The sequence below is a fragment of the Tachyglossus aculeatus genome, chromosome 2, assembly GCF_015852505.1.
Source record: "Tachyglossus aculeatus isolate mTacAcu1 chromosome 2, mTacAcu1.pri, whole genome shotgun sequence".
Classification (NCBI taxonomy): Eukaryota; Metazoa; Chordata; class Mammalia; order Monotremata; family Tachyglossidae; genus Tachyglossus; species Tachyglossus aculeatus.
Genome location: NC_052067.1, coordinates 83,819,606 through 83,847,604, shown reverse-complemented (window position 1 = coordinate 83,847,604; position 27,999 = coordinate 83,819,606). Strand labels below are relative to the sequence as shown.

The window sequence follows — 27,999 nt, the reverse complement described above, 5'->3', positions numbered from 1 at the left end:
TTGAGCCACACTGTTGGACATAGTCCCTGCCTTACATGGGGCTCATAGTCTTATCCCCGTTTTACAGATGAGGTAACTGAGGCATAGAGAAGTTAAATTCATTCATTCCTTCAATTGTATTTATTGAGCACTTACTGTGTGCAGAGCACTGTACTAAGCGCTTGGGAAGTACAAGTTGGCTACACCTAGAGACGGTCCCTAGCCAACAGTGGGCTCACAGTCTAGAAGGGGGAAACAGAGAACAAAACAGAACATATTAACAAAATAAAATAAATAGAATATGTACAAGTAAAATAAATAAATAGAGTAATAAATACATGCAAACAGGTGCTGTGGGGAAGGGAAGGAGGTAAGGTGAGGGGATGGAGAGGGGGAGGAGGGGGAGAGGAAGGAGGGGGCTCAGTCTGGGAAGGCCTCCTAAATGGCTTGCCCAAGATCACACCACAGACATGTGGTGGAGCCTGGATTAGTACCTAGGTCCTTCTAACTCCCAGGCTTGTGCTTTATCCACTAAGTCAAGCTGCTTCAGGGAACGTGTCTGTTCATTGTCATAGTGTACTCTCCCAAGTGCTTAGTACAGTGCTCCATACACAGTATGTGCTCAATAAATACATTATCAGCCCACGATGGGTTTACAGTCTAGGGGGAGAAGGAATCTAAGCATCCTTAGCTCTCCTGTTCTACTGTCAGGCCCCCGGGATTCCTCCCCCAGGATGGGAACTCAGAGGTGAGGAGGGAAAAGCCAGGCTGATCCACAGGCAGGAGGAAAGGGCTGCAGGGAAGCAGGGCCTGTGCACGCTGGTCAGTCAGGCTAATTTCAGCAGGGGACCAGCGGGAGGCACGGAACCTTGCTTGCAATAATGAAAAGCTGTAACAAGAAATACCCCAGGGGAGGCACAAGGCGAAGGGAGAAAGGCAGGGTGTCTCACAGGGGCTGGACATTTTTTAGGAAAGTTTTTTTGTTGTCTTAAACCCCATCCAGGCTACAGAAAATGAGTTTTTTTTTTTATGAAGGTGCGACCCCTAGTGGGCTCATGACTGTGATATGTTACACATCGTGCATCTTTTAGACCAGGATTGGCTACTATGAGCTAGGAAATGAGAAAATAATTAGTATGCATACATACATATAAGTATTTTGGTTGACAGGTGAGTTGGTTTAGAGAAGCAGCGTGGCTCAGCGGAAAGAGCCCGGGCTTGGGAGTCAGAGGTCGTGGGTTCTAATTCCGGCTCCGCCACTTGTCAGCTGTGTGACTTTGGGCAAAGCACCTACGTTCTCTGTGCCTCAGTTCCCTCATCTGTAAAATGGGGATTAAGACTGTGAACCCCACGTGGGACAACCTGATTATCTTGTATCCCTCCCAGCGCTTAGAACAGTGCTCGGCACATAGTAAGTGCTTAATGCCATCTCCTACCACTGCACTGTCTCCACCCTCTCTGAAATCCCTCTCTCTGATCATAATCTTCTCACCTGCCTCCTCACTCACACTCCTTTCCCCTGTAAATCCATATTACTCCCTCACAGAGATCTCCGCTCTCCTGACCCCATCCATCTTTCTGAGCGCCTCACACCCCACCTCGCCTCCCTTTCCTCTCTACCCAATCTTGATGATCAGATTACTGTTCTCAACTCTACCCTTTCTACTCAGCTTGACTCGCTCACTCCCCTTTCCCTTTGCCGCTCTCATACCACTAACCCACAGCCCTGGATCACTGCCACTGTCCGCCTCCTTCGCTCTTATGCTCGAGCTGCCGAACGCTGCTGGCAAAAGTCTAAACACCATGCCAACCTCGTTCACTTCAAGTTTATCCTTTTCTGCCTTAACTCAGCCCTCTCCTCTGCCAGACAAAACTATTTCTCCTCCCTTATTGACACCCATGCCCATCATCCCCGTCAGCTCTTCCGTAAATTCAACTCCCTTCTCAGGCCCCCATTTCCTCCCCCTCCTCCTTCCCTCACCCCCAACGATCTGGCCTCCTACTTCATTAATAAAATTAAATCCATCAGGTCTGACCTCCCCAAAGTCACTACCCCCCCCCCTCCCTTCTGCAAGCACCTGGCTTTCAACACTCTCCGCTACTCTCCCATCCTTCCCAGCAGTATCCTCAGATGAGATCTCTTTCCTCCTCTCAAGTCCCACTCCAGCCACCTGTGCTTCTGACCCCATTCCCTCTCATCTTATGAAGTCTCTCGCTCTGTCCCTTCTCCCCTCCTTAACTTCCATCTTCAACTGCTCACTCTCCACTGGTTCCTTCCCCTCTGCCTTCAAACATGCCCACATCTCTCCCATCCTAAAAAAACCCTCTCTTGACCCCACCTCACCTTCTAGTTATCACCCTATCTCCTTCCTACCATTCCTTTCCAAGCTCCTTGAACGAGTCATCTACACATGCTGCCTCGAATTCCTCAATGCCAACTCTCTCCTCGACCCCCTCCAATCTGACTTCCGTCCCCTACATTCCACGGAAACTGCCCTCTCAAAGGTCACCAATGACCTCCTGCTTGCCAAATCCAATGGCTCCTACTCTATCCTAATCCTCCTCGACCTCTCAGCTGCCTTCGACACTGTGGACCACCACCTTCTCCTCAACACGCTATCCAACCTTGGCTTCACAGACTCTGTCCTTTCCTGGTTCTCCTCTTATCTCTCCAGCAGTTCATTCTCAGTCTCTTTTGTGGGCTCCTCCTCCCCCTCCTATCCCCTTACTGTGGGGGTTCCTCAAGGTTCAGTTCTTGGTCTCCTTCTGTTCTCAATCTACACTCACTCCCTTGGTGACCTCATTCGATCCCATGGCTTCAACTATCATCTCTACACTGATGACACGAAATCTACATCTCTGCCCCTGCTCTCTCTCCCTCCCTCCAGGCTCGCATCTCCTCCTGCCTTCAGGACATCTCCATCTGGATGTCTGCCCACCACCGAAAACTCAACATGTCCAAGACTGAACTCCTTGTCTTCCCTCCCAAGCCCTGCCCCCTCCCTGATATTCCCATCACTGTTGACGGTACTACCATCCTTCCCGTCTCACAAGCCCGCAACCTTGGTGTCATCCTCGACTCCGCTCTCTCGTTCACCCCTCACATCCAAGCCGTCACCAAAACCTGCCAGTCTTAGCTCCACAACATTGCCAAGATCCGCCCTTTCCTCTCCATCCAAACCTCTACCCTGCTCATTCAAGCTCTCATCCTATCCCATCTGGATTACTGTATCTGCCTCCTCTCTGATCTCCCATCCTCCTGTCTCTCCCCACTTCAATCCATACTTCACGCTGCTGCCCGGATTGTCTTTGTCCAGAAATGCTCTGGACATGTTACTCCCCTCCTCAAAAATCTCCAGTGGCTACCAATCAACCTACGCATCAGGCAAAAGCTCCTCACCCTTGGCTTCAAGGCTCTCCGTCACCTCGCCCCCTCTTACCTCACCTCCCTTCTCTTCTTCTACAGTCCAGCCCGCACCCTCCGCTCCTCTGCCACTAATCTCCTCACCGTGCCTCATTCTCGCCTGTCCCGTCGTCGACCCCCAGCTCACGTCATCCCCCTGACCTGGAATGCCCTCCCTCTGCACATCCACCAAGCTAGCTCTCTTCCGCCCTTCAAGGCCCTACTGAGAGCTCACCTCCTCCACCACCTTCCCAGACTGAGCCACCTCCTTCCTCTCCCGCTCCTCTCCCTCCCCCTCCCCCCACCTTACCCCCTTCCCCTCCCCACAGCACCTGTATATATGTATATATGTTTGTACGTATGTATTACTCTATTTATTTTATTTGTACATGTTTATTCTATTTATTTTATTTTGTTAATATGTTTTGTTTTGTTCTCTGTCTCCCCCTTCTAGACTGTGAGCCCACTGTTGTGTAGGGACCATCTCTATATGTTGCCAACTTGTACTTCCCAAGCACTTAGTACAGTGCTCTGCACACACTAAGCGCTCAATAAATATAATTGAATGAATTAATGAATGAATTACTATAATGATGATAAATATATACATATATATACGCACATAAATCTCAATCAATTAATGGTATTTATGGAGTGCTTTCAATGTGCAGAGCATTCATTCATTCATTCAATCGTATTTATTGTGTGCAGAGCACTGCACTGCTCTAAGTGCTCAGGAGAGTATAGTACAACAGAATTAATAGACAGTTCCCTGCCCAGAACGAGCTGGTATATATTAAGTGCTTACTGTGTGCTAAAAACTGAGTTAAGCACTGGGGTAAGTAAAGGATAATTAGATCTCTCTCTCTGTCCCAATCCCATACACAATCCCTGCTCCACTCAAGACTCCAAATCTAAATAGGGGAAGGCAGTCACAGAAAACAATAAGGAGAAATTTCTAACCACTATATATTACAAATTTATTAGACCAAGAAAACAATGTTAAAATAGACAGTGTGGCCTACTAGGAAGAGCAAGAGCCTGGAAGTCAGAGGTTCGGGATTCTAATTTCAGTTTTGCTACTTATCTGCTATATGACCTTGGTTGAGACACTTAACTTCTCCGTGCCTAAATTTCCTCATCTATAAAATGGAGATTAAATAACTGTTTAATTTAATTTAATTGTTTGTGTTGAATGCTTACTATGTGCCAGGCACTGTATTAAGTGCTGGGATAATAATAATAATAATAATAATAATAATAATAATAATAATTATAATTTTTGTATTTGTTAAGCGCTTACTATGTGCAAAGCACTGTTCTAAGTGCTGGGGAGGATACAAGGTGATCAGGTTGTCCCATGTGGGACTCACAATCTTAAACCCCATTTTACAGATGAGGTAACTGAGGCACAGAGAAGTTAAGTGACTTGCCCAGAGTCACACAGCTGACAAGCGGCAGAGGCGGGATAAATACAAGGTGATTGGGGTGGCCACAGTACATTAAATGTCTTAATCCCCATTTTACCGATGAAGTAACTGAGGCACAGAAAAGGAAAGCGACTTGTCCAAGTTCACACAGCCAACAAGTGACGGAGTGGGATTAGAACCCAGGTCTTTCTGGCTCTCAGGCCCATGCTCTATTCACTAGGATACACTGCTTCGCCTCCTCTCCCTTTTACTTAAGCCTAGGAACCCCAGGTGGGGCAGAGACTGTGTCCAACCTGATTATCTTATATCTACTTCAGTGCTTGGCACATAGTAACAATGACCGCAGTTATTATTAGGTTACAAGAGTTGGCCAAACAGTCATTAGAAAATGCAGTGCTCAGGCTCCTCACTCTCCAGGCAACAATTAAAAATCACAGCATCATTCCCAGAGTTCGATATGTTGGGAAAGCTCCTTTCATGGTCCATGGAAGCTGGGAGGCTGTTCAGGCCCTGGCAGACACCTGCAAATCTGGGAATCCCAAGTTGAGGCCCACTTACAGCACGCCTGTAGACAGCCAGTCAGTCAGTAAGTCAGTCAGTCAGTCGTATTTATTGAGCTCTTACTGTGTAGAGAGTGCTTGTCCTAAGCTCTTGGAAGAGAAGCCCCCTCCCCCCTCCATCATCCATCAGCAGTCGTCTTTAGTGGCATGTGTTAAACGCTTCCCATGGGCCAGGCACTGTGCTAAGCGCTCACTGCGTGCACAGCACTGGACTAAGCGCTTGGGAAGTACAGTTCTGAGACCAGCCCTGCCCACAAAAGGCTCACAAGCTAGAAGACCACCCCCTCACACACACACACACACACACACACACCATCCCCCTTCCTTCTTTCATCCCCTATTACCATTCATTCATTCATTCATTCATTCAGTTGTATTTATTGAGCGCTTACTTTCATTCATTCATTCAATCGTATTTATTGGTGCTTACTGTGTGTAGAGCACTGTATAAGTGCTTGGGAAGTACAAGTCGGCAACATACAGAGATGGTTCCTACCCAACAACGGGCTCACAGTCTAGAGGACGGGTTTACTGTGTGCAGAGCACTGGACTAAGAGCTTGGGAAGTACAATTCAGCAATGGAGACAATCCCTCCCCCCACCCTCCACCCCTCTTCCATCCCCCTGCCCCCTCCCCTCCAATCCCACCCTGCTTTCTTCCCCTGCCCCCTCCCCTCTTTCATCCCCCAGCCCCCTCTCCCACCTCCCATTCCCATTTAAGCGCTTAGTGCTCCGCACACAGTAAGCACTCAGAATGAATGAATGGATGAATTCCCACCCCTCTCCCCTTCTCCATCCCCCCCCCCCCCCCACTTTTCATCCCGGACTCAATGGAAAGAGCACGGACTTGGGAGTCCGAGGTCATGGGTTCAAATTCCGGTTCCAGCAGTTGTCAGCTGTGTGACCTTGGGCAAGTCACTTCGCTTCTCTGGGCCTTAGTCACCTCATCTGTCAAATGGGGATGAAGACTGGGAACCTCCCATGGAACAACCTGATCACCTTGTATCCTCCCCGGCGCTTAGAACAGTGCTTTGCACATAGTAAGCGCTTATCAAATACCATCATTATTATTATAACAACAAACAGACATATTCCCTGCCCACAGTGAGCTTAGAGTCTAGAGGGGAAGACAGACATAAATGTAAATAAATATATTACTGGTATTTACGTAGGTGTTGTGGGGCTGGGGGCGGGGGGAATGGATAAAGAGAGCAAATCAGGCTGACACAGAAGGGAGTGGGAGAAAAGGAAAGGAGGGCTTTATCAGGGAAGGTCTCTTGGAGGAGATGTGACTTCGATAAGGCTTTGAGTAGTAATAATAATAACAATAAGTATTATTATTATGGTATTTGTTAAGCACCTAACTATGTGCCAGGCACTGTTCTAAGCGCTGGGGTGGATACAAGCAAATCAGGTTGGACACAGTACCTGTCCCAAATGAGGCTCATGATCTTAATTCCCATTTTACAAATGAGGGAACTGAGGCACAGAGAAGAGAAGTGATTTGCCCAAAGTCACACAGCAGACAAGCAGCAGAGCCAGGATTAGAACCCATGACCTTTTGACTCACAGGCCCGTGCTCTATCCACGACATCATGAGGTGGGGCTTCTGTCCCATAGAGACTAGGGGAAGCTAGGAGCATTTGTTAGGTTTTCCAATGGGTGGAGCCCCCATTTCTCCTTCATCCAAAACCATGTCCAGTGCCAACTACTAATCTCAGCTTTCATCTGCGCCAAAATGGAGTCTTGAATGCTTGATTATAGAAATAAATGGACTGTCCCAAAAATCAATCAATCAACGGTATTCATTGAGCACTTACTGTGAGCAGAGCACTGCACTAAGAGCTTGGTGGAATACAATATAACAGAGATGGAAAACACCTTCCCTGTCTACAAGGAGCTAAAGCAACCTTGCCCCTAATATAAATAATGAAGGTGGCTCAGACATACCACTGTAGAGATTTCCCCGGGGAAAGACTGAAATCAATCAATCAATCATATTTATTAGCGCTTACTGTGTGCAGAGCACTGTACTAAGCACTTGGGAAGTACAAGTTGGCAACATATAGAGACGGTCCCTACCCAACAGTGGTCTCACAGTCTAGAAGAGAAAGAAATATCTGAAAGAGATATGTTCATTATGTTTACAACGAAGTAACAATTGTTACATTACAATTAGCATTACAGTAATTGCTACGATGACCATTTCTAATTTGCTTCAGTTTTTACAGCTTTTTAAGGAAGCTGAAGTTGTTATTCAGATTTGGACTTAAAGAATAATACATAAAAAAGCAGAAATTATCTTCTATTGACAAAGCATCATCATTTCTCTTAACCACAAAAATTCAAAAAGGAAGCCAATGGAGCAACACTGAAACAACTATTCAAAATGAAAGCAGTTATGTCTGCACTTTAATCTTTTAGTGATAACTTTTTTGAAATATTGTTTCTTGCATTTTTCCCATTTGTGTACATGGTGAAAAGCTGAAATTTGTTCTGAAAAGTCAACTACATAGAGATATCAGGAAGTTCAATCATTTAAACACCCTACAATATGCATTATGGATATTATCATCTTAAGCAGACCACAGTGTGAAAGCTGTGATTTGTTGACTTGATTAGTTGGGATTGGAGACTAATGTAAAGGATACTTCGATCTCCCTGACATGAAGTGGAATGGGTAAGAATAGCATTTTTACCAGTTAGCATTCAAATCACACTCAGAACTGACTCTAAAAGTCTTCACTTAATATCTACATAAGGAAATCACCTTTGTCATCTTTCCAGACTAGAGAAATAGCATGGCTTAGTAGAAAGACCATGGGCTTGGGAGTCAGAGGTCCTGGGTTCTAATCCTGGCTCTGCTGTGTGACACTGGGCAAGGCACTTAACTTCTCTTTGCCTCAGTTACCTTATCTGGAAAATGGGGATTAAGACTGGGATGTGGGACAACCTGATAACCTTAAATCCCCCCCCAGTGCTTCAAACAGTGCTTGGCAAATAGTAAGTGCTTAACAAATACCATCATTATTATTATTAATTCTTGTTGGGGTTTATTAAATTTAGGATTTTCTTTTTAGACCTCACACTTCTCCTTCTTCTACACAGCTCAGAAATGTGGAAGGAAAATACGTCATCAGCATTCCAGACAAACCATACTCAACACCAAATGGCAAGTCAGAATCACCAACAATCAAGTATCAGAATGGTCAGTTCACTAGCATTGAGGCAGTAGTGCTCATCACAGCAGTTTCACTAGGCATGATTTGTGAGGAAGATGTTTGCCCAAGTCACTGCTGTATGGTGAGCTGAGGATGAGCTTTTAGCAAGCCAGGAAGACAGAAAAAACTTTAAAATCATAGGTGAAGTTCAATCTCAAGCAGTGTAAAAATAGTGTATAAAGCAGTGTGTCCTGGTGGAAAGAGTACAAGCCTGAGAGTCAGAGGAACTGAGTTCTAATCCAGCCTCCACCACTAGCCTGCTGTGTGACCTTCTGCAAGTCACTTAATTTATCTGGACCTCAGTTTCTTCAACTGTAAAATGGAGTTTCAATACCTGTTCTCCCTCCTACTTAGACTGGGAGCCTCCATGTGCGACAAGGGCTGTGTCTGACCTGATTAATTTGTACCTACCCCTCTGCTTAGAACAAGTGCTTGACAGATAGTAAGCACTTAAAAAAACGCTACTAAATTAGAAAAAAACAGCAGGCTATTAGGAAACAAGTGCAGTAGTTCGACCAGCCTGACATGTGCCAATCAGGAAAACAATATTTTCTTAGAGCAAAGATGTTAGCAAGAACGGGATTTCAAGAGACAGTCTTGACAGCAGTGAGAGATGCTACAAGTGGTAATTAATCAATCCATCGATGGTATTTATTGAGCACTTACTGTGTATAGATCCCACTCAGGGTTGCACTTGGAGGGTTTCCAATCACTACTCTACCAGTCTTAACTATGGGAGGGAGAGTCAAGCAGAGACCTACACATTCCTAGCTTGGGCAGTGGCTAGAAAGTGGAAGGCAATCTGCTACAAGTCAAAACACACTTGTGCTGGGCAGCAGCAGCATGGGAGAGAGTCGAGGATGGAGACTCAAGTTTACTGCATGGAAGGAGGCAATGGTAAATGATAAACTTCCATATTTTTACCAAGAAAACTCTATGGCTGCACTAATGATAATAATAATAATAATAATGGCATTTGTTAAGCACTTACTATGTACAAAGCACGGTTCTAAGCGCTGGGGAGGATAGAAGGTGATCAGGTTGTCCCATGTGGGGCTCACAGTCTTAATCCCCATTTTATAGATGAGGTAACTGAGGCCCAGAGAAGTTAAGTGACTTGCCCAAAGTCACACAGCTGACAACTGGCGGAGCCGGGATTTGAACCCATGACCTCTGACTCCAAAGCCTGTGCTCTTTCCACTGAGCCACGCTGCTTGCAGATAGAGGTGGGATGTTCAGGGAGAGATGAGTCCATGGTGTCGTTATGGGTCGGAGACAACTCGATGACATAAGGCAAGACAAGACCAGACTGTGTACAGAGCCCTGTACTAAGCGCTTGGGAGAGTACAGTATAACAGAGTTAGTAGACACAGTCCCTTCCCACAATGAGTGCATCAGCATTGCAAAGGTCTGTCTTTCCTGCCACATACTGTGGAATGGAGTGTTAGTCATGCTTAGGTCTTTTAGTCACATCTATACCCATAATAATTGTGGTATTTGTTAAACACTTAAAATACGTCAGGCACTGTATTAAACTCTGGGGTACATGCAAGGTGGTCAGGTCCCACCTGGGGCTAAGGGTCTAAGTAGAAGGGAGAAGTGGTATTGAATTCCCATTTGACAGAGAAGGGAACTAAGGCACAGAAAATTTAAGTGACTTCCCCTCTCCATCACCTTGCCCCCTCCTACCTCACCTCCCTTCTCTCCTTCTCCAGCCCACCCCACACCCTCCGCTCCTCTGCCGCTAATCTCCTCACCGTGCCTCGTTCTCGCCTGTCCCGCCGTCGACCCCCGGCCCACGTCATCCCCCTGGCCTGGAATGCCCTCCCTCTGCCCATCCGCCAAGCTAGCTCTCTTCCTCCCTTCAAGGCCCTACTGAGAGCTCACCTCCTCCAGGAGGCCTTCCCAGACTGAGCCCCCTCCTTCCTCTCCCCCTCGCCCCCCCTCCGTCCCCCCGTCTTACCTCCTTCCCTTCCCCACAGCACCTGTATATATGTATATATGTTTGTACATATTTATTACTCTATTTATTTATTTATTTTACTTGTACATATCTATTCTATTTATTTTATTTTGTTAATATGTTTGGTTTTGTTCTCTGACTCCCCCTTCTACACTGTGAGCCCACTGTTGGGTAGGGAGTGTCTCTATATGTTGCCAATTTGTACTTCCCAAGCGCTTAGTACAGTGCTCTGCACACAGTAAGCGCTCAATAAATACGATTGACTGATTGATTCCCCTAGGTCACGAGGCAGGCAAGTAAGTGGTGGAGCTGGGATTAGAATCCAGGTCTTCTGATTCCAAGGCCCATGTTCTTTCCACTTGGCTATGCTGCTTTCCCATAGAACATCATCTTCAGATATCAAGGACTGATATACATCCCTTAGATTATAAGCTCACTGTGGGCAGGAAATGTGTCAATTATATTGTTATGTTGTACTCTCCCGAGTGCCCTGTACACAGTAAGTGCTCAATAAATACAATTGATTTATTTGTTGATCTATTCATGTCCCTATATGTGTGAGTGTGTATTTGTGCCTGTGCTTATATGTGTGGGTTTGGGTACACAGAAAGATATAAGAACCAAAAGAAGAACTAATGAGCCTCTCTTGTTCACATAATAATTATAGTGCCTATGTCCTAATCATTGTGGTAGATAATCAGAACAGCCCAGCCCCTATCCCACATGAAGGTCATGATCTGAGATGGAGGGAGATGGAGGGAAGGTATTTTATCCTCATTTACAGATGAGGAGACTGAGGCCCATATGTGCCAAGCACTATACTAAGAGCTTGGGAAATAATAATGTATAATATAATGTCATTACACCCTATTGGATGGTTCTGTTAAAGTATATAACACTTTGGGGCAAAAATGTTGTGCACAAGTCCACCTGATAATTGTGTGTTTCTGTGTAGGCTTTAGGATGTTTCTTCATAAACAAAGTTAAGTGAACATGGAACTTCCCCAGAGTATAATTTACAGTAGGAATGGTGAATTGCAGCTAGGTACAATTGTGGAAGCACCTGAATAACAAATTAACTGAACCAAAGCACCAAAAATCAGGTTTTCTGTAGGAAACTAAACAGTAAATAAAACTGTTCCCCTAGTCCTCCATGACTTTTTGATGACTAGCTTTGTAGGGTTTATTTCAAATGTGGTACGTTTCTGAGATTTTCAGGTTGAAAATAAGTTTATTTTAGTTGTTTGCTCTCCAACTGTGGCAACAACCTGAGCTCACCATACCAATTGGAGAGGAGACCCCTTCTATAGATCTGAATTCAGAATAAAACAAAATTAGCTTTATAGAAGATGGGCTAACAAACCTTCCATCAGAACCTTTACAATTCCTCAGAATATTTAGCTGCTCAAACCATGCTCAGCAGCAGCAGCAGCAACAGCATCAATTACCATCATTATAAACCATGAATAGTATTTCCTGAGTGCCTTGTATGTGAAAATACATGATAGAAAGTTCTAGAAAGGTTTGGATAATTTAATGGGCAGAGGTTCATAATGAATTACTAGAGGGAAAAGTCAGGGCAGTTAGATGGTACCTCCCTAAGCACTAAGCAGCACAACTCTTTCATAGTCCTTCCAAGCCTCCTGATGCAGTGCTTAGTACAGTGCTCTACACATAGTAAGTGCTTAACAAATACCATAATTATTATTAACTCAGTGTTGTAGAGCTATTACACATAATAATTGCGGTGCCTATGTCCTAATCATTGTGGTAGATAATCAGAACAGCCCAGCCCCTATCCCATATGAAGATCACGATCTGAGATGAAGGGAGAACAAGTTATTTTATCCTCATTTACAGATGAGGAGACTCAGGCCCATATGTGCCAGGCACTGTACTAAGAGCTTGGGTAATAATGATAATAATTGCATTTATTAAGCACTTACTATGTGCAAAGCACTGTTCTAAGCTCTGAGAAGGTTACAAGGTAATGAGGTTGTCCCACGGGGGGCTCATAGTCAATCCCCATTTTACAGATGAGGTAACTGAGGCACAGAGAAGTTAAGTGACTTGCCCAAAGTCACACAGCTGACAGTTGGCAGAGCCGGCATTTGAACCCATGGCCTCTGACTCCAAAGCCTGGGTAGATACAAGTTAATCAGGTTGGACACAGTCCATGTCCCAAATGGGACTCACAATCTTAATTCCACTTTACAGATGAGGCTACTGAGGCACAGAGAAGTTAAGTGACATGATCAACTTCACAAAGCAGGTAAGTGGTAGAACTGGGATTAGTACCCGGGTTTCCTGGTTCTCAGTTCCATGCTCTGACTGTAGGCAACACTGCCTCCCTAACCCAAAATGGATAAACTGGTTTGATTTATGCTGCTCTGACAGGGTAGTAATAGTATCTACTAGTGGTATTTTTTAAGGTTTAATTTTGTGTCAAACACTGGTAATAATAATAATAATGGTGGTATTTGTTAAGCACTTATTATGTGCCAAACACTGTTCTAAGTGCTGAGGGAGATACAAGGTAATCAGGTTGTCCCACATGGGGTTTACAGTCTTAATCCCCATTCTACAGATGATGGAACTGAGGCACAGAGAAGTTAAGTGATTTACCCAAGGTCACACAGCAGACAATGGCGGAGTGGGGATTAGAACCCACAACCTCTGACTCCCAAACCCGGGCTCTTGCTACTGAGCAAAATCAAGGGGCGGTAGATTATCTAAATAATCTAGAAACATACATTATGAGTGCTCTAGAACAGGGTCAACTTTAGGTCATTCTTTTCTCCCAACTTCCTGTCTCTTCCAACTTCAGTCTGTACTTCACTCTGCTGCCCGGATTATCTTTCTACAGAAACGCTCTGGGCATGTCACCCCCCTCCTCAGAAATCTCCAGTGGTTGCCTCTCCACCTCAGTATAAAGTAAAAACTCCTCAGCATTGGCTTCAAAGCTCTCCATCACCTTACCCCCTCCTACCTCACCTCCCTTCCCTCCTTCCAAAGACCAGCCCCAACACTCCACTTTTCTGCCGCTAACCACCTTAACTGTGCCTCATTCTCGCCTGTCCTGCCGTCGACCCCGGCCCACGTCCTACCTCTGGCCTGGAATGCCCTCCCTCCACACACCCACCAAACTAGCTCACATCCCCCCTTCAAAGCCCTACTGAAAGCTCACCTCCTCCAGAAGGCCTTCCCAGACTGAGCCGCCTTTTTCCTCTGCTCCTCCTCCCCTCCCCATTGCCCCTACTCCCTCCCTCTGCTATACCCTCCTCCCTGCCCCACAGCACTTGTGTATATACGTACATATTTATTATTCTATTTCTTTTATTAATGATGTGTATATATCTATAATTCTATTTATTTATTTTGATGCTATTAATGCCTGTCTACTTGCTTTGCTTGTTGTCTTTCTCCCCCCCTTCTAAACTGTGAACCCGTTGTTGCATAGGGATTGTCTCTATCTGTTGCTAAATTGTACTTTCCAAGCACTTAGTACAGTGCTCTGCACACAAAAATATGATTGAATGAATGAATGAAAGTGAGTACTTTTTTTTAATGATATTTGTTAAGCGCTTCTATGTGACAGGCACTATATCAAGTGCTGCGTTAGATACAAAATAATCCATTGAACACAGTCCATATGACAGGCACTATACCAAGTGCTGCGTTAGATACAAAATAATCAGTTGAACACAGTCCATGTCCCACATAGGACTCATAGTCTTAATCCGCATCTTACAGATGAGGTAACGGAGGCACAGAGAAGTGAAGCGACTTGCCCAAGGTCACACAGCAAACGAGGGGCAGAGACAGGATTGGAACTCAGGTCCTCTGATTCCCAAGCCTGTGCTCTTTCCTCTAGGCCCCGCTGCTTCCCAAAACATCCAGTTTTCGCAGCTGTTGTCTGTCCAGTGTTAACTACAAATCCAAAGAACTCCAGCTGATTCAAAATCGATGTTTTCCAAGACGTGTCCTGAACTGATTGCACCCGGGAGACTCACCTGATAAAATTGAAATCTTCGAAGGGAAAGGAGAAGACATTCACTTTTATTTCTGAAGAGTAATGGGAAGGAAAATAAGACCAGATGAATTTTTAATCAAATAATTACTGTAGCATTTGTTAAATCAATCAATCAGTCGTATTTATTGAGCGCTTACTGTGTGCAGAGCACTGTACTAAGCACTTGGGAAGTACAAGTTGGCAACATATTGAGACAGACCCTACCCAACAGTGGGCTCACAGTCTAAATGCTTACTATGTGCCAAGCACTCTACTAAACACTAGAGTAGATACAATACAAGCCAATCAGACACAGTCTCAGTCCCACCTGGGGCTCACAGCCTAAGGAGGAGGGAGAATAGGTATTTAATCTCCATTTTCCAGCTGAGAAAACTGACAGAGAAGCTAAGTGACTTGCCTAAGGTCACACAACAGGCAAGAGGAGGAGACAGGATTAGAACTCAGGTCTTCTGACCCCCAGGCCTGCATTCTTTCCACTGGGCCAGACTGCTTCTCACACATATCCTACAGCTTATTCTTTTCTAAGTAACGTCTGATGTAAAGATGTTCGGTTTTAATCCATTCTGAAATCTAAATTCTTCTCAAAATGTTGGTCACTAGCAGAGAAACTGCAACAGTGTTTAAAGGAGGAGTGGTGATGATGATGATGGCATTTATTTAGCACTTACTATGTGCAAAGCACTGGTCCAGGCAGGAATCAAGGATGTTTACTTTGGGCTTCCGGTTGCAGTTTCTGGATCTAACTCTGCTGGAAACTCTCACAGTAGATAAGAAAAAGGCAAATAAAGGACTATCCCCCAAACCCCTTCCACCCTAAATTATTTTGTTAATGTAATTTATGTAGCTTGAAGGAAGCTTACCCACTCTGGGGAGGAGCCAGAGATTATCGACAAACAACTGAAGCAACTTGCATAAATTTTTGCTGGGTTGAAAACTGAAGCAGGAAGATTTTCAGCCAATTTACAGAATGTAAAACAACATCAGTTGGAATAGCTTATGTTGCTGAGTGTTCTCAGATGTGTAGCCAGTGGCAGTTACTTTAGTATTTTTCAACTGAATAAGAGTTCCAAGTGCACATTGGAACTCACTGGAGCTTGAAAGAGATTAATTGTCTACCCCTTGGAGAACTTGGAGTTGGCAGATGAATGAATAGACTGAGCTTATCCCATTGGTAGACGTCCTAACCGGTTCAAACAAAATAATAGATAACACTCTCCTTTATTTACATTTCGTAATGTTTTAATTCAGGTTATTAAGGTACCTCAGTGTTCTCCCTTTCCTTTACAATTTGTAGGCTACATTTATATTGCATGCACAATTTCTTACTAACTGATCAATGGCTCCCAACTTGTGAGCCATGGCAAGCTTCCAGGTGTGCTCCAAGAATTAAGCCATGTTACCATCTTAAATTTCATCACATATGCCCAGTTGTACTTGGGGTGAATCATGGACCTCTCTAGCTTTCCAAGAATCCCTGATGAAACAATATTTTATGTTAAACAACAGTGGCAGTAATAATAGTAATAGTATACACTGAGCACTCACTGGGTGCAATGCACTGTACTAAGTGCTTCAAAAGCATGGTGCCAGGGAACAGCGTGGAGTAGTGGACAGAGCATGGGCCTGGGGGTCAGAAGGTCATGGGTTCTAATCCCGGCTCTGCCGCCTGTCTGCTGTGTGACCTTGGGCAAGTCACTTCACTTCTCTGGGCCCCAGTTACCTCATCTATAAAATGGAGATTGAGACTGAGAGTCCCACATGGGACAGGAACTATTTCCAACCCAATTTGCTGGTATCCACCCCAGTGCATAGTACCCTATCTGGTGCATAGAAAGTAGTTAACAAATACCATTAGTAGCAGTAGTAGTGATTTGGGCAGAACTGTATTTTAGAGGGAATTAAGAGAGGAACTCAGGGCGTTTGGAGTTCATGTTGTGTAGAAGCACTAAAGTGTGAAGGAATAACGCCACAATTAATCAATAAATGGTATTTACTTAGCTCTTTCTGTGTTCAGAGCATTGTACTAAACTCTTTGGAGAGCTCAGTGCAATAGAGTTGGGGGGGTTATAGTATTTGTTGAGCACTTATTATGTGTCACGCACTGTACTAAGCACTGGGCTAGATACAAGATCATCAGGTCGGGCACAGTCCATGTCTCACATGGGGCTCACAGCTTTAATTTCCATTTTACAAATGAGATAACTGAGGCAACGAGAAATTAAGTAACTTGCCCAAGATCACACAGTAAATATGTGGCAGTAACGGAATTAGAATCCAGGCCCCTCTGACTCCCAGGCTGGTATTCTTTCCATGAAGCCGTGCTGCTTCTCCACATGACCCCTGCCCTCAAGGAATTTTCAATCTAGTACCTGCTGTACAATCTGCTTTCCAGGAGAGCTTAATATTGTGAGAAATCAAGGTTCATTCATTCTGTATTCACCCTCAAGTGTGGTGGCCACTAAGGCCCAGGTCCATGGCCACTGCACTTTCTGCCCCACCTAGGGACAATCCTAGTGTGTGGTCAACTAGCACCTCTTCCATCGCCTACTCAAAAGTGGTCAGAGAGAATAAGCGAGGGAATGTTTCCATCCAACCAAATCCCAACCCTTCAATAGAGGAATAGAGGGCCCCTTTCATCATAACTAACCTTTATTCATCTCTAAAAATAATGAAAATAATGAATTGTCTAAAGTTTAAAAACAAACACGTTTGCCCAACCTTTCAATAGAGGAATAGAGGGCCCCTTTCATCATAACTAACCTTTATTCATCTCTAAAAATAATGAAAATAATGAATTGTCTAAAGTTTAAAAACAAACACGTTTGCAAAGGGTAAGCGCCCTGTAAACAGGAGACATTTCTTGGGTTTCTACTGTACTTCCCAAGCACTTAGTTCAGTGCATTGCACTCCATAGACACTCAATAATAATAATGGTATTTGTTAAGCGCTTACTATGTGCAAAGCACTGTTCTAATAGCACTACTACAGGTTTAAATTCTGTGTTCTGAAAGCTCTAAACTTTGCCCACAATTGCAAAGCTTCTAAAACATCAGGCACAGGGTCAGTGCAGGATTCATGCTCCCATTTCCCTTCTCGTGGTCTTGGTCTGGGTCTCAGTTGTGGACTGGGCAAGAACTCGGAGTGTCCTTAGAACATAGATAGCTTGACAACTCATAATGCTTGTCACTGCCCTACGACCATGTCTCTAAAAGGCACTGAACAAAAGAGGTTGTATAAACTTAAATAATAATTTTATCCATGACCAAGGTCCTGGTACAATTAAATGTTTCAGAAATTTGTTTTGTCTATCAGTAACCAACAGTGCACAAGTCAGGGACCAGGCAAACCTTTACAAGAATTTAAAAAAGGCCTTGGATCTCACCTGGTTTCTTCATGGCATGGTGGTGTAAGGGATAGAGCACAGGTCTGGAAGTTAGAAGGTCATGGGCTCTAAACCTGGCTCTGCCACTTGCCTGCTGGGTGACCTTGGTCCAGTCACTTCACTTCTTTGGGCCTCAGTTACTTCATCGGTAAAATGGGGATTGAGATTGTGAGCCCCATGCAAGACAGGGACTGTGTCCAACCCAATTTGCTTGTAATCACCCCAGTGCTTAATACAGTGGCTGGCACATAGGTAAATGCTTAACAAATACCATAATTATTACTATGAATTGGCCAGCAAAGAAAGTGCCCAGGACGACAGCTTTGTAACTAATATTTTTTGTTTCAATCAATGGTATTTTATTAAGTGTTTTCTGTGTGCAGAGCACTGTACTAAGCACTTGGGAGAGTAAAATACAACAGAGTTGGTAGAAATGTTCCCTGCCCACAGAGAGTTTAGAGCACAGGTTTAGGAATCAGAGGACCTGGGTTCCAATCCTGTGTGGCCACTTGTCTGTCTTGTGACCCTGGGCAGGTCACTTAACTCCTCTGTGCCTCAGTTACTTCATCTGTAAAATGGGGATTAAGATTGTGAGCCTCATATGGGACATGGATGGTGTCCAACCTGACTCGCTTGTGTCTACCCCAGCGCTTAGTACAGTGCCCTGGCACATAGTAAACATGTAATAAGTACCATAAATAAATAAAAATTAGGACTCTCCTGGCTGAATCCCAGTTTAGCCTGAGACTATGCATAAATGATAGCTGCTGCTGCTTTAATGGATGCTGAAATTGACTGATAATCACACAGCAGGCTTCTCTGGTAAAGTCAGAGGAATAGGCCTCCTTGATGTTCCTGTCCACCCAGCTCCAGCTCTATCGCACAAGCTGATTTGTGTAGTTTGCAGGCAAAACTAAATTTCCCCCTCCAAAAATCTCCCTCCAAAAACATGCTCAGCCGAGGAAGGTGTGTCCAGTAAATCATCTCTCCTGCTTTTGCGAATGTAGAGTTGGCAAGGAAATTCATGTCAAATAGCAACTTTTAGTGCACCTCCACCCTTCCAAGATTCTCAAATTGCATACTAAGCAGTCAGTGTCTATACTCTGCTGCAGAAAGTATTACGTTTGCTGACTTCTGTTTCATCACCAACACCTTATCCCTCTATCCACACAGTAGACCAGGCCCTCTGACGCACCTTCTCCTCTCCACACCCTTTATTTGTGGTGTTTATTAAGTGCTTACTATGTGGCAAGTAATAATAATAATAGTAATGGCATTTATTAAGTGCTTACTATATGCAAAGCACTGTTCTAAGCGCTGGGGAGGTTACAAGGTAATCAGGTTGTCCCACGGGGGGCTCACACTCTTCATACCCATTTTACAGATGAGGTAGCTGAGGCATAGAGAAGTTAAGTGACTTACCCAAAGTCACACAGCTGACAATTGGTGGGGCCGGGATTTGAACCCATGACCTCTGACTCCAAAGCCCGGGCTGTTTTCCACTGAGCCACGCTGCTTCTCTAAACTCTGGGATATATACAAGTCCATCAAGTTGGACACGATCTCTGTACCATGTGGGGCTCACAGTCTAATCAAGAAGGAGAATAGGTATTTAATCCCCATTTCACAGAACAGGAAATTGAGGCACGGAGAAGTCAAGTGACTTGATCCAGGTCACAAAGACGGCAAATGGTAGAGCAGGGACTAGAACTCAGATCCTCTGATTCCCAGCCCCCTTGCTCTTTCCAACAGACCATGCCGCTTCTCTTTTCTCCCTTCCTTCCAGCCTTCAGTGGGATCGATTTGTCAGGACCTGGCTTGTGGATAATTCACCTCATGGCCCAGAGCCCAGCATGACTGTTGTGGAGTAATTATGGCTAATCTGAAGGGAAAGGATGGCAGACAGAGGAGGGTCATCAGCAAGCCCTTTTTCCCCTGCTGCCTTAGCAGTCAAAAAATAACATAGAAGGTGATGTGTTCTCTGGCCAGGAACAGCACAGCTACAGGAGGGAAAAGTCCTCCCTGTACAGAAGCAAGCAAACCCCCAAGGGGCTCAAAAAATCAGAGTAACAGATGGAAGAACCAGGGTGCTGACTCCCACTTACTACCTCTAACCCTACTTTCGATCCTCATCCACATTTCAAGGGATGGAAGAATAAGTTTGCTTCTGAAAGGTACTACAGATGACATTGCCTTGCACACACATGGACTAAACCTGGATATGTTTTAGAAAAGTACTGGAAAGTGCTCTTTCTACAGAGCTGTTCTGGCCTCTAAAAATAACTTTTGCCTTCCTATCTTATCAACACTTAGAGAAAAAGGGGGCAATTCAAAGAAAACTGGTTTGCGAGTCAACGGGGAAACATTTAACAGGCCTGCCGGTGTCCTCCTAGAGTTGTCTTGGACTGCTGATAAAATTATTGCACTTTATAGCCTTAGTTGCAGGTCATTTGTGCGTGAAGACAAAAGCAACTTCAACTTGATATTGCTGTCATCCTTGCTGTGGGAAGAGTCCTTTTCCTGGTTTATAACATCAATCACTTGCCCCATAAATCTTAGTGTTGGATATGGCCATTTAAATCTCCACCTGCACAAACAACAGAAAATAAGAAAGCCCATAAATCTCTACACTGGTGATTAGCAAAATTTGGATCCACTGTGAGGATGTTATAGTGAAGCGGGAAGGGAACAAACCCTAATTCATTAATAAAGACTGATATGCTGACAATCTGTTTAGTTTCCAGCACAAGGAAAAAGCAAACAGGGCACTGCTAGAAAAACAAAACGTCTGAGGTTAGTGAATTCCCCACAGAGCCCAGGGTTTAGAGATATGATATCTTAATGTCCTTATCCTATGGCGAGGGCATTGCTATCTGTAAGCCAAATGGGAAGAAGCTACTCTCCATTTAGATCTCTTCTTCTGGACTCCACAGGTTCAGGGAGAACCTGAAAAAGGGCCCCTAAGAGAGTTTCACCGCTTTCTGTTCCTCACTTTCGTTTTGGAAATTTCAGAAAGCCCTCAGGAGAGCTTTACTTTCACATGGAGCCTAAAGAGTTTGCTTTGGGGACAACTGTTTAGGCTGTGAGTGGTTCAAGATGGATCAGAAACCCCCACAGGCCACACTCGCTGTCCATCAGGTTGATGCAGGGGGCCTTCCAGAGGGAGGAAGGGGAAAAGGATGGGGCCTTAGGAGGATGAAGGGATAAGGATGGGACGGCAGGGGGTGGGAGCTAAAGATGGGGAAGCAGGGGGACAAGGGGGATAAAATGTGGGGCAGCAGTGAAGGTGGTGAGGCAGAGGGTGGGGGACAAAAGATAGAATGTCAGGAGGTGGGGAGCAAAGGATGGGGTGTCAGGGAGTGGCAGGAGGTGGGAGTGAAGGGGTACTCCAAACTTCAGGGCTAGGAAGGTGACTCCACAGCTGAAATGTATCCCGGGACCCCACAGGTTAGCGATGGAAGAGTCAGGGGAACTTCAGAAAGCCGGGTTCCTTTACTAAGGAGGAGGGCCAGGGAGAATTCCCCAAATACCCACCCAGCCTTCGTTAAGGAGGGAAAGGAGAGATTGTCTAGACCAAGAGAAGCATTTGGACTCTGTATAGGTATAGTTTCTTTCTACTATATAATATGCAGTATATTATATAGTAGAAAGAAACTTGGGCAGCATTTAAATTGATTTGGGGGTTCTTATTCATTGGAGGTAGGTGTGCACTTTGCATGAGTGCTAATTAGACACCTACCTAGTTCTTTCTCAGGAAAATACTTTCCTAAGTGCATATATATTACCGTTTGTGTGGCTGTGTATTTATGTGCATATGTGTTTTTCACATACATGTGTGCTCATGTGCATGTGCATATAGACTGATGAGGGGCTGGAGAGGGGACAATCAGGAATTATCTGGTATCTACCCTAGTGCTCAGTACAGTGCTTGGTGCAATGTAAATATAAGCTCGTTGTGGGCAGGGAATGTCACTGTTTATTGTTGTACTGTACTCTCCCAAGCACGTAGTACAGTGCTTTGCACACAGTAAGTGCCCAGTAAATATGAATGAATGAATAAATTCCACAAATTACAATTATTATGGTACTCTAATCTTCTATTCCATCCTAAAGCAATTTTGTCCTCGTGATCCCCCGGGGGTGGGGGTGGGGGTGGGCTAAGGAGAGGGTCCTGCTGCCGACTCCTGAGAAACTGTTTTAAGGGAGTGGGTTTCCTCAAGGGGTGGGAGGACCCCTCAGTTTTTTTTTTTTCTGTGGAGGCAAGAAGGTTGAGCTCTAAAGACTTAGGGTTAGTGAGATCGGGTCTTGGAGGGAGGATGGAGCATCCTTAAAGGGGGGAGGGGGTCTCTCTGCCTTACCCGCCCCTCCCCCACTGTTGGATTTACCCTGATGAGCAGGGGAAGGGGAGTCGAGAAGGGGTGGCTCATAGCGCTCATATGAGGAGCAAACTAGAAAAAGAGGAGGAGGGGGGAAGGAGGAGGAGGGGAGAAGAGGAGGTGAAGGAGGAGAAAGAGGAGTAGGAGAAGGAGGAAAAGGAGGAGGAGAGATGGTGAGGTGGAGGAAGAGAAAGAGGAGTAGGAGAAGGAGGAAAAGGAGGAAGAGGAGGAGGAGATGGGGGAGGTGGAGGAGGAGGGAGGTGAAGACCCTTTGAGGGACAAGTTAGAAATGAGTTGGGGTGGGGGTGGGAGTGGGAGGGCAGGGCAGGGGAGAGGCTTGGGGGAGGTCGGTGAGAGTGTATGTGTGAGAGCCCTGCTGTTGAATGTGGGGTTTCTGAGTGTGTCTGAGGCCGAGCTGAGCCCCTCCCCTGGGTTTCAGGGAACCGCCTCTCTATTCCCCAGATAAATTACTAGTGTCCACCAAATTCCTCAGCTCACTCCCTTCCTTGCTCTCTCTTTCTTTCTCTCTCTCTCTCTCTCTCACTCCTCTAGCTCTGTGTCTCACTCTCCGGGAAGGACCCCGACTTCAGGGGGTGGAGTGACTCCTAAGAGCCCCAGGACTCCAAATCCCCCTTCCCAGGAGCGAGCCCGGCGACCGGGCGAGGGGAGACACGGAGTGGCCATCAAGAGCGAATCCTCCAAACCACCCTGCAGTTGGGGGTCCAGGCCTGGGGAGCTCCAGCTCCTCCCCTCCTTCCCTCTTCTGCCCCCGCGCCCCTCTGCCCCAGACTATGTCCACCGGCTCCCTCAGTGATGCGGAAGACCTGCAGGAGGTGGAGATGGAAAGCGACGGCCTGAAAGTGGATTCTAACAAGGAGTTTGGGACTTCCACGGAGAGCAACGAAGAGGGGTCCCTCTGCGAGAGTGGGTCCCCCCAGAAAGGCCGCGCGGGGCCGGGCAAGAGGCGGAAGGCCCCCAGCAAGAAAAGCCCCTTGAACGGGGTGAGCCAAGAGGGAAAACAGGTCCAGCGCAACGCGGCCAATGCCAGGGAGCGGGCCCGGATGCGGGTGCTGAGCAAGGCTTTCTCCAGGCTCAAGACCACGCTGCCCTGGGTGCCCCCGGACACGAAGCTGTCCAAGCTGGACACGCTGAGGCTGGCGTCCAGCTACATCGCACACCTCAGGCAGATCCTGGCCAATGACAAGTACGAGAACGGATACATCCATCCGGTCAACCTGGTGAGCTCCCCTTAGCCTGCCTTTCTCTCTGGGGGTGGGTGGGTGGGAAAGAGCCCGGGCTTTGGAGTCAGAGGTCATGGGTTCAAATCCCGGCTCCTCCAACTGTCAGCTGTGTGACTTGGGGCAAGTCACTTCACTTCTCTGGGCCTCAGTGACCTCATCTGGAAAATGGGGATTAAGACTATGAGCCCCCCGTGGGACAACATGATCACTTTGTAACCTCCCCAGCGCTTAGAACAGTGCTTTGCATGTAGGAAGCGCTTAATAAATGCCATCATTATTATTGTTATCCGTTTCATGGGAGTCCAGGGAATAGTGGAAACTCCCGCTGTCCTGGCCAACCTCCTTCTTTCCTTACCTTTTTCTCTAAGGCTGCTTTCTTTGTATCCAGCCTGGCGCTCTGCACATAAAAAGAGCTCAGTACGGTCCACAGATTGTAACTTGGGCTTTGGTTAGGTCCGGGGGAGGAGAAGGAAGGCAGCCTCCCCCGGGAAGAAGATGGAACAGGGATGTCCAGCCACCCGGGGTGCCAATTGTCTCTATTGCTGAATCGTATTGTCCAAGCGCCTAGTACAGTGCTCTGCACACAGTACGCACTCAATTAATACGATTGAATGAATGAATTCCCGAGGAGATGGACGCGGATCTCAGCAGAGGGCTTTGCTTTCTGGAGGTGAATCTCGTCTCCATCCACGCCCCCTCTTTTCCACCCCCTCCCTAAACCCATTCTCTCAGATGATGTGTTGTGATTCCTTTCAACCTTCAAAAACAGAAAATCCGCTAGAAGGCGGGAGCTCTGAAAACACCACGGTGTCGAGAGACGCCTCATCTTTGTCTCTTCTAGGAGAATTTTCTTCCCAAGGCGGGTGGGGGAATTCGCTCCTTCAAGGTTAGGAAGCTCTGGCTTTAAAGCCAGACTCTTCAGTATTGCCAGACCAGGCCAGAGCACCGACCTATTTAAATCCGGGCAGCTTCTTTAAAAAGAAAGAAGACAAAAATGTTTTCCCATTTCCCTGTCTCTCTCCCTAAGGTGAGGGAAACTATCCTCGTTATCCTCTTTTTATTATTACAATTTCAAACCTCAAGCCTTTCTAGGCCAAAGGTCAGGGAAAAGCCGCTCGTTCACGCGCCGATTTTCCTAAAACCGCGTCGGATCCGTCTGTACTGGTCGGGCCTCTAGAACTGTCTTCAAAAGGCTTTGACGGGAGGGGACGGTGTGAGGTTATTTTGCCTGAGAGAATAATTTGCTTTGGGTTTGAATTAAGATTTAAAAAATACCAAGAGTCATTAACTGCTATTCTCTCATTAAAACTGAAATATTGGGGAAGGCTCTGACACGGAAGCTGAGCTTTTGTGTCTTTTGGAAACCATTTTAATGGATCTCACGCAGGCCCAGGAGAAAAAGCACTCGGGTCCAGAAGACCAGTAGTCTCCAGGGAGCTGGCCCGGTTCAGAAAGCAGCTTTGGGCTAGGCTATGTTCACTGTGTGTTCCCCAGACACAATCGGATCTTCGGACTGGGACCTTCTCTGGTCGGGCTCACACTCGAATCAAGGACTTGTGAACCTACATACCGAGAGATGGACTGGGAATTAGAGAAGGTTCAGAGGAGAAAGACAGATAGATTGTAGAAAATCGAAGATAAGAAGGTAAAGAAGCAAGGAGTGGGGGAGAGCGAGATGCGCCCAACCGCCTCTCCAAGTTGACTGCTTTCTAGGCCAGCCGTTAGGTTGGTTCAACAGAGGCAGGTCATTTTCCGGCCTAGTTGACGCTACTACCTGTTCCCTGTCATTTCTCCCTCGGCACCCCCTCCCGCCTCATCCCCGGAAAAAAAGGGGGAAAAAAACCTGCCGCCTTGGGTGACCACGGCTTCTAGTTTTTTCCAACACACCGCGAATTTACACACAGACTCAATTACAAAAATAACGAATTTCTCCTCCACCCACCCCACTTCTAACTCTTCTAAAAATGCCTCCCTCCCTTCCTTCCTTTCCCACTTGCCCCCCTCCCCGTCTCTCCTGGCTGCAGACTTGGCCCTTCATGGTGGCCGGAAAACCCGAGAGCGACCTGAAAGAAGTGAACGTGACTCGTTTGTGCGGGACCACAGCATCCTGACCCAGGAACTGCGAGATGGGGAGAGGCGCGCCCCAGGAGGGAGCGGGGACCGAGAAATCCCTCGGTCTCTCCCTCTCCCGCCCCCCTAAAGAACACTTAATTGGCGACGAGGAGATTCATTTCCAAAGAGGAGACCAAATGTACATTCAGAATTCCCATCTATTTAACTTTATTACCCTCTACAATGTTCAGCCCCACCGGGAAGCCTTGCTGGTTCAAGTGCAATACTGTATATAAATACCTATAAATATATAATAAAAACTACCAACGTGTATCTTTTGTATAATATGTTGTGAAAATGTAGATTCCTAGAATAGATGACTTTGAGAGTCACAATTATAAAATAATAATTCACTTTAAAAGATATATTTTTCCTTCAGGCAGGTTTTGCCATTTCTGTGAATAAATCTTTCTTTATATTGAAGAAAACCCAAGACACCGCTGTATTTTTTTTTCTTTTAAAAACAGGGATAGAGCGAGGGCGTAAGGGGCTGGGAAAGATGCGGGCGGAATTATTATTTGGACGTGAAATGGTCGCGTTTCTAGGCATTTTGCACTCCACATCGAGCCCTAGCGAGTAGTCCTACCAGCACCCAAACGCGTCCGACTCACGGTGTTGGGAGATCCAATCGTATTTATTGAGCGCTTACTGTGTGCAGAGAACTGTACTAAGTGCTTGGCAAGTATAAATTGGCAACATACAGAGACGGTCCGTACCCAAAAACGGGCTCACGGTCTAGAAGGAGATGTTTGTTTTCTATCCTTACTACGAAATCGCGCTTTAGAGGTTATGGGTGTGTATGCTTTGGAGAGTGGGAAGAGGGGAAGGGTTTAACCTTTGAAACAAAATAACCATGGCCGATATATTCTGCACCTTTCTTCCATTTTCATTTAGAAGGAAATTTGCTCGAGGGAGTGAGTGCGAGGGGGAAGAGCGTCCGAAGCTGACCAGACAATCCGGTGAGGAAAGCGAACCTCGCACAGGAGAAACGTGGGCAAGGTCCCTAGGCCGAAGTGGCTGCGGGGCCTCCAACGCTTCGGGACGCGGTGTTGGTTTGCATCGTTTCCAGGAGTGGAATTCAACTAAGCAACCTAGGTTTCCCCTCGAGGGGAAAACGAAAGCCCCGAGGGATGTCTGAGAACTTTCGTCTGAGTTTATCCAGGGCTGGCCTCCCCCCTCGCCCCGGCCCCATTTTAACTGGGTGTTATTATTCTCATGCATGGGCGGTGGGGAGAGGGGGGCTGGGGGTGACGAAGGAGTTTCCTTGGCAGGGCTTCCGCCTTCCTCGGATTTTTAATTTAAACATCTTCCAGCCTATTGATCAGCTCGTCTGGGAGGAGATTAGGCTGAGATAAACAGAGCGATTTACCCAGGGAGCGAGGGGGCTGTGCCATTGGAGGGGAGAGGCCGGCTGATGCTCCAAATGGCACCGGGGCTGTTTAATGTTCCAGGGTTATGACCGTACTGTTTACAAGATGTCTTTGGTTATTTATATTGTTATTACTAGCAGAGGGCCTTTAAATTTCCGCTTCACTTGCTCTTTCTGTCGATGTCCTCATCCTCCCCCCCCCCGCACCCCGCTCTGTTCAAATTAGTGTTTTTATTGACACCCCTCCTGTCCGTCACCCCAATCCTCAACACGCCTCCCCCAAGGCAGAAGGGTAGCCCTGGGCCATTGCTAGGGGAATCTGGGCGGTGAGGGTGGGAACATGCAGCTCCGAGATAAACCACGTTTACAAGCTGAAGGGTTTACATTCTAAAGAGCTGGGGAGAGGAGGCCGAATCACCACTAGACTCCCTCAGGTGCGGGTGTTTCTTTGCTCTAGGTTTCTGGTTTTCTCCGACACCCCTATCTAGATTGGGGCATCCTCTATCCCCGCTGCACCTGCCTTGCATTTTTTCCTCGAAAGTCCAGGTGGTGATGAGCTTCCCAGGAGCAGGGCCCAAAGCATCAACTTCTAGCTGTAATTCTATTTATTCTGATGGTTTTGACACCTGTCTACATGTTTTTTGTTGTTGTTGTCTGTCTCCCCCTTCTAGACTGTGAGCCCGTTGTCGGGTAGGGACCGTCTCTATATGTTGCCGACTTGTACTTCCCAAGCGCTTAGTACAGTGCTCTGCACACAAGAAGCGCTCAATAAATACGATTGAATAAAGAATGAGTAAGTCAGGGTTCCCCGCTTAGCTGAGGTTGGACTGAGGCCTTGTTTGGGCCTTTCTTTGACGTCTGAACCAGTGCGGTTCCAATAAATCCCAGTCCACTTTTGGGGGAGCTAACACTTCTTTATCTCAGTCGGATT

At 46.2% G+C, this 27,999-nt stretch overlaps 1 protein-coding gene across 2 annotated transcripts in view; it reads left to right on the top strand.

Moving 5' to 3' along the window:
* The window catches only part of TCF21 (transcription factor 21), a 157,573-nt gene extending 131,585 nt beyond the window's left edge, over positions 1–25,988 (top strand). The window contains exons 1-3 of one of the 2 annotated variants that reach the window (XM_038771281.1): positions 12,796–12,827; positions 22,899–23,584; positions 25,612–25,988. In XM_038771281.1, coding sequence (XP_038627209.1) covers positions 23,138–23,584; positions 25,612–25,698 — 534 coding nt within the window. In that variant the 5' untranslated portion in view covers positions 12,796–12,827; positions 22,899–23,137 and the 3' untranslated portion in view covers positions 25,699–25,988. Of the gene's footprint in view, positions 1–12,795; positions 12,828–22,898; positions 23,585–25,611 lie in introns of those variants that run through there. The other variant, XM_038771291.1, reaches the window with a different exon arrangement.
* Positions 25,989–27,999: the final 2,011 nt, after the last annotated feature.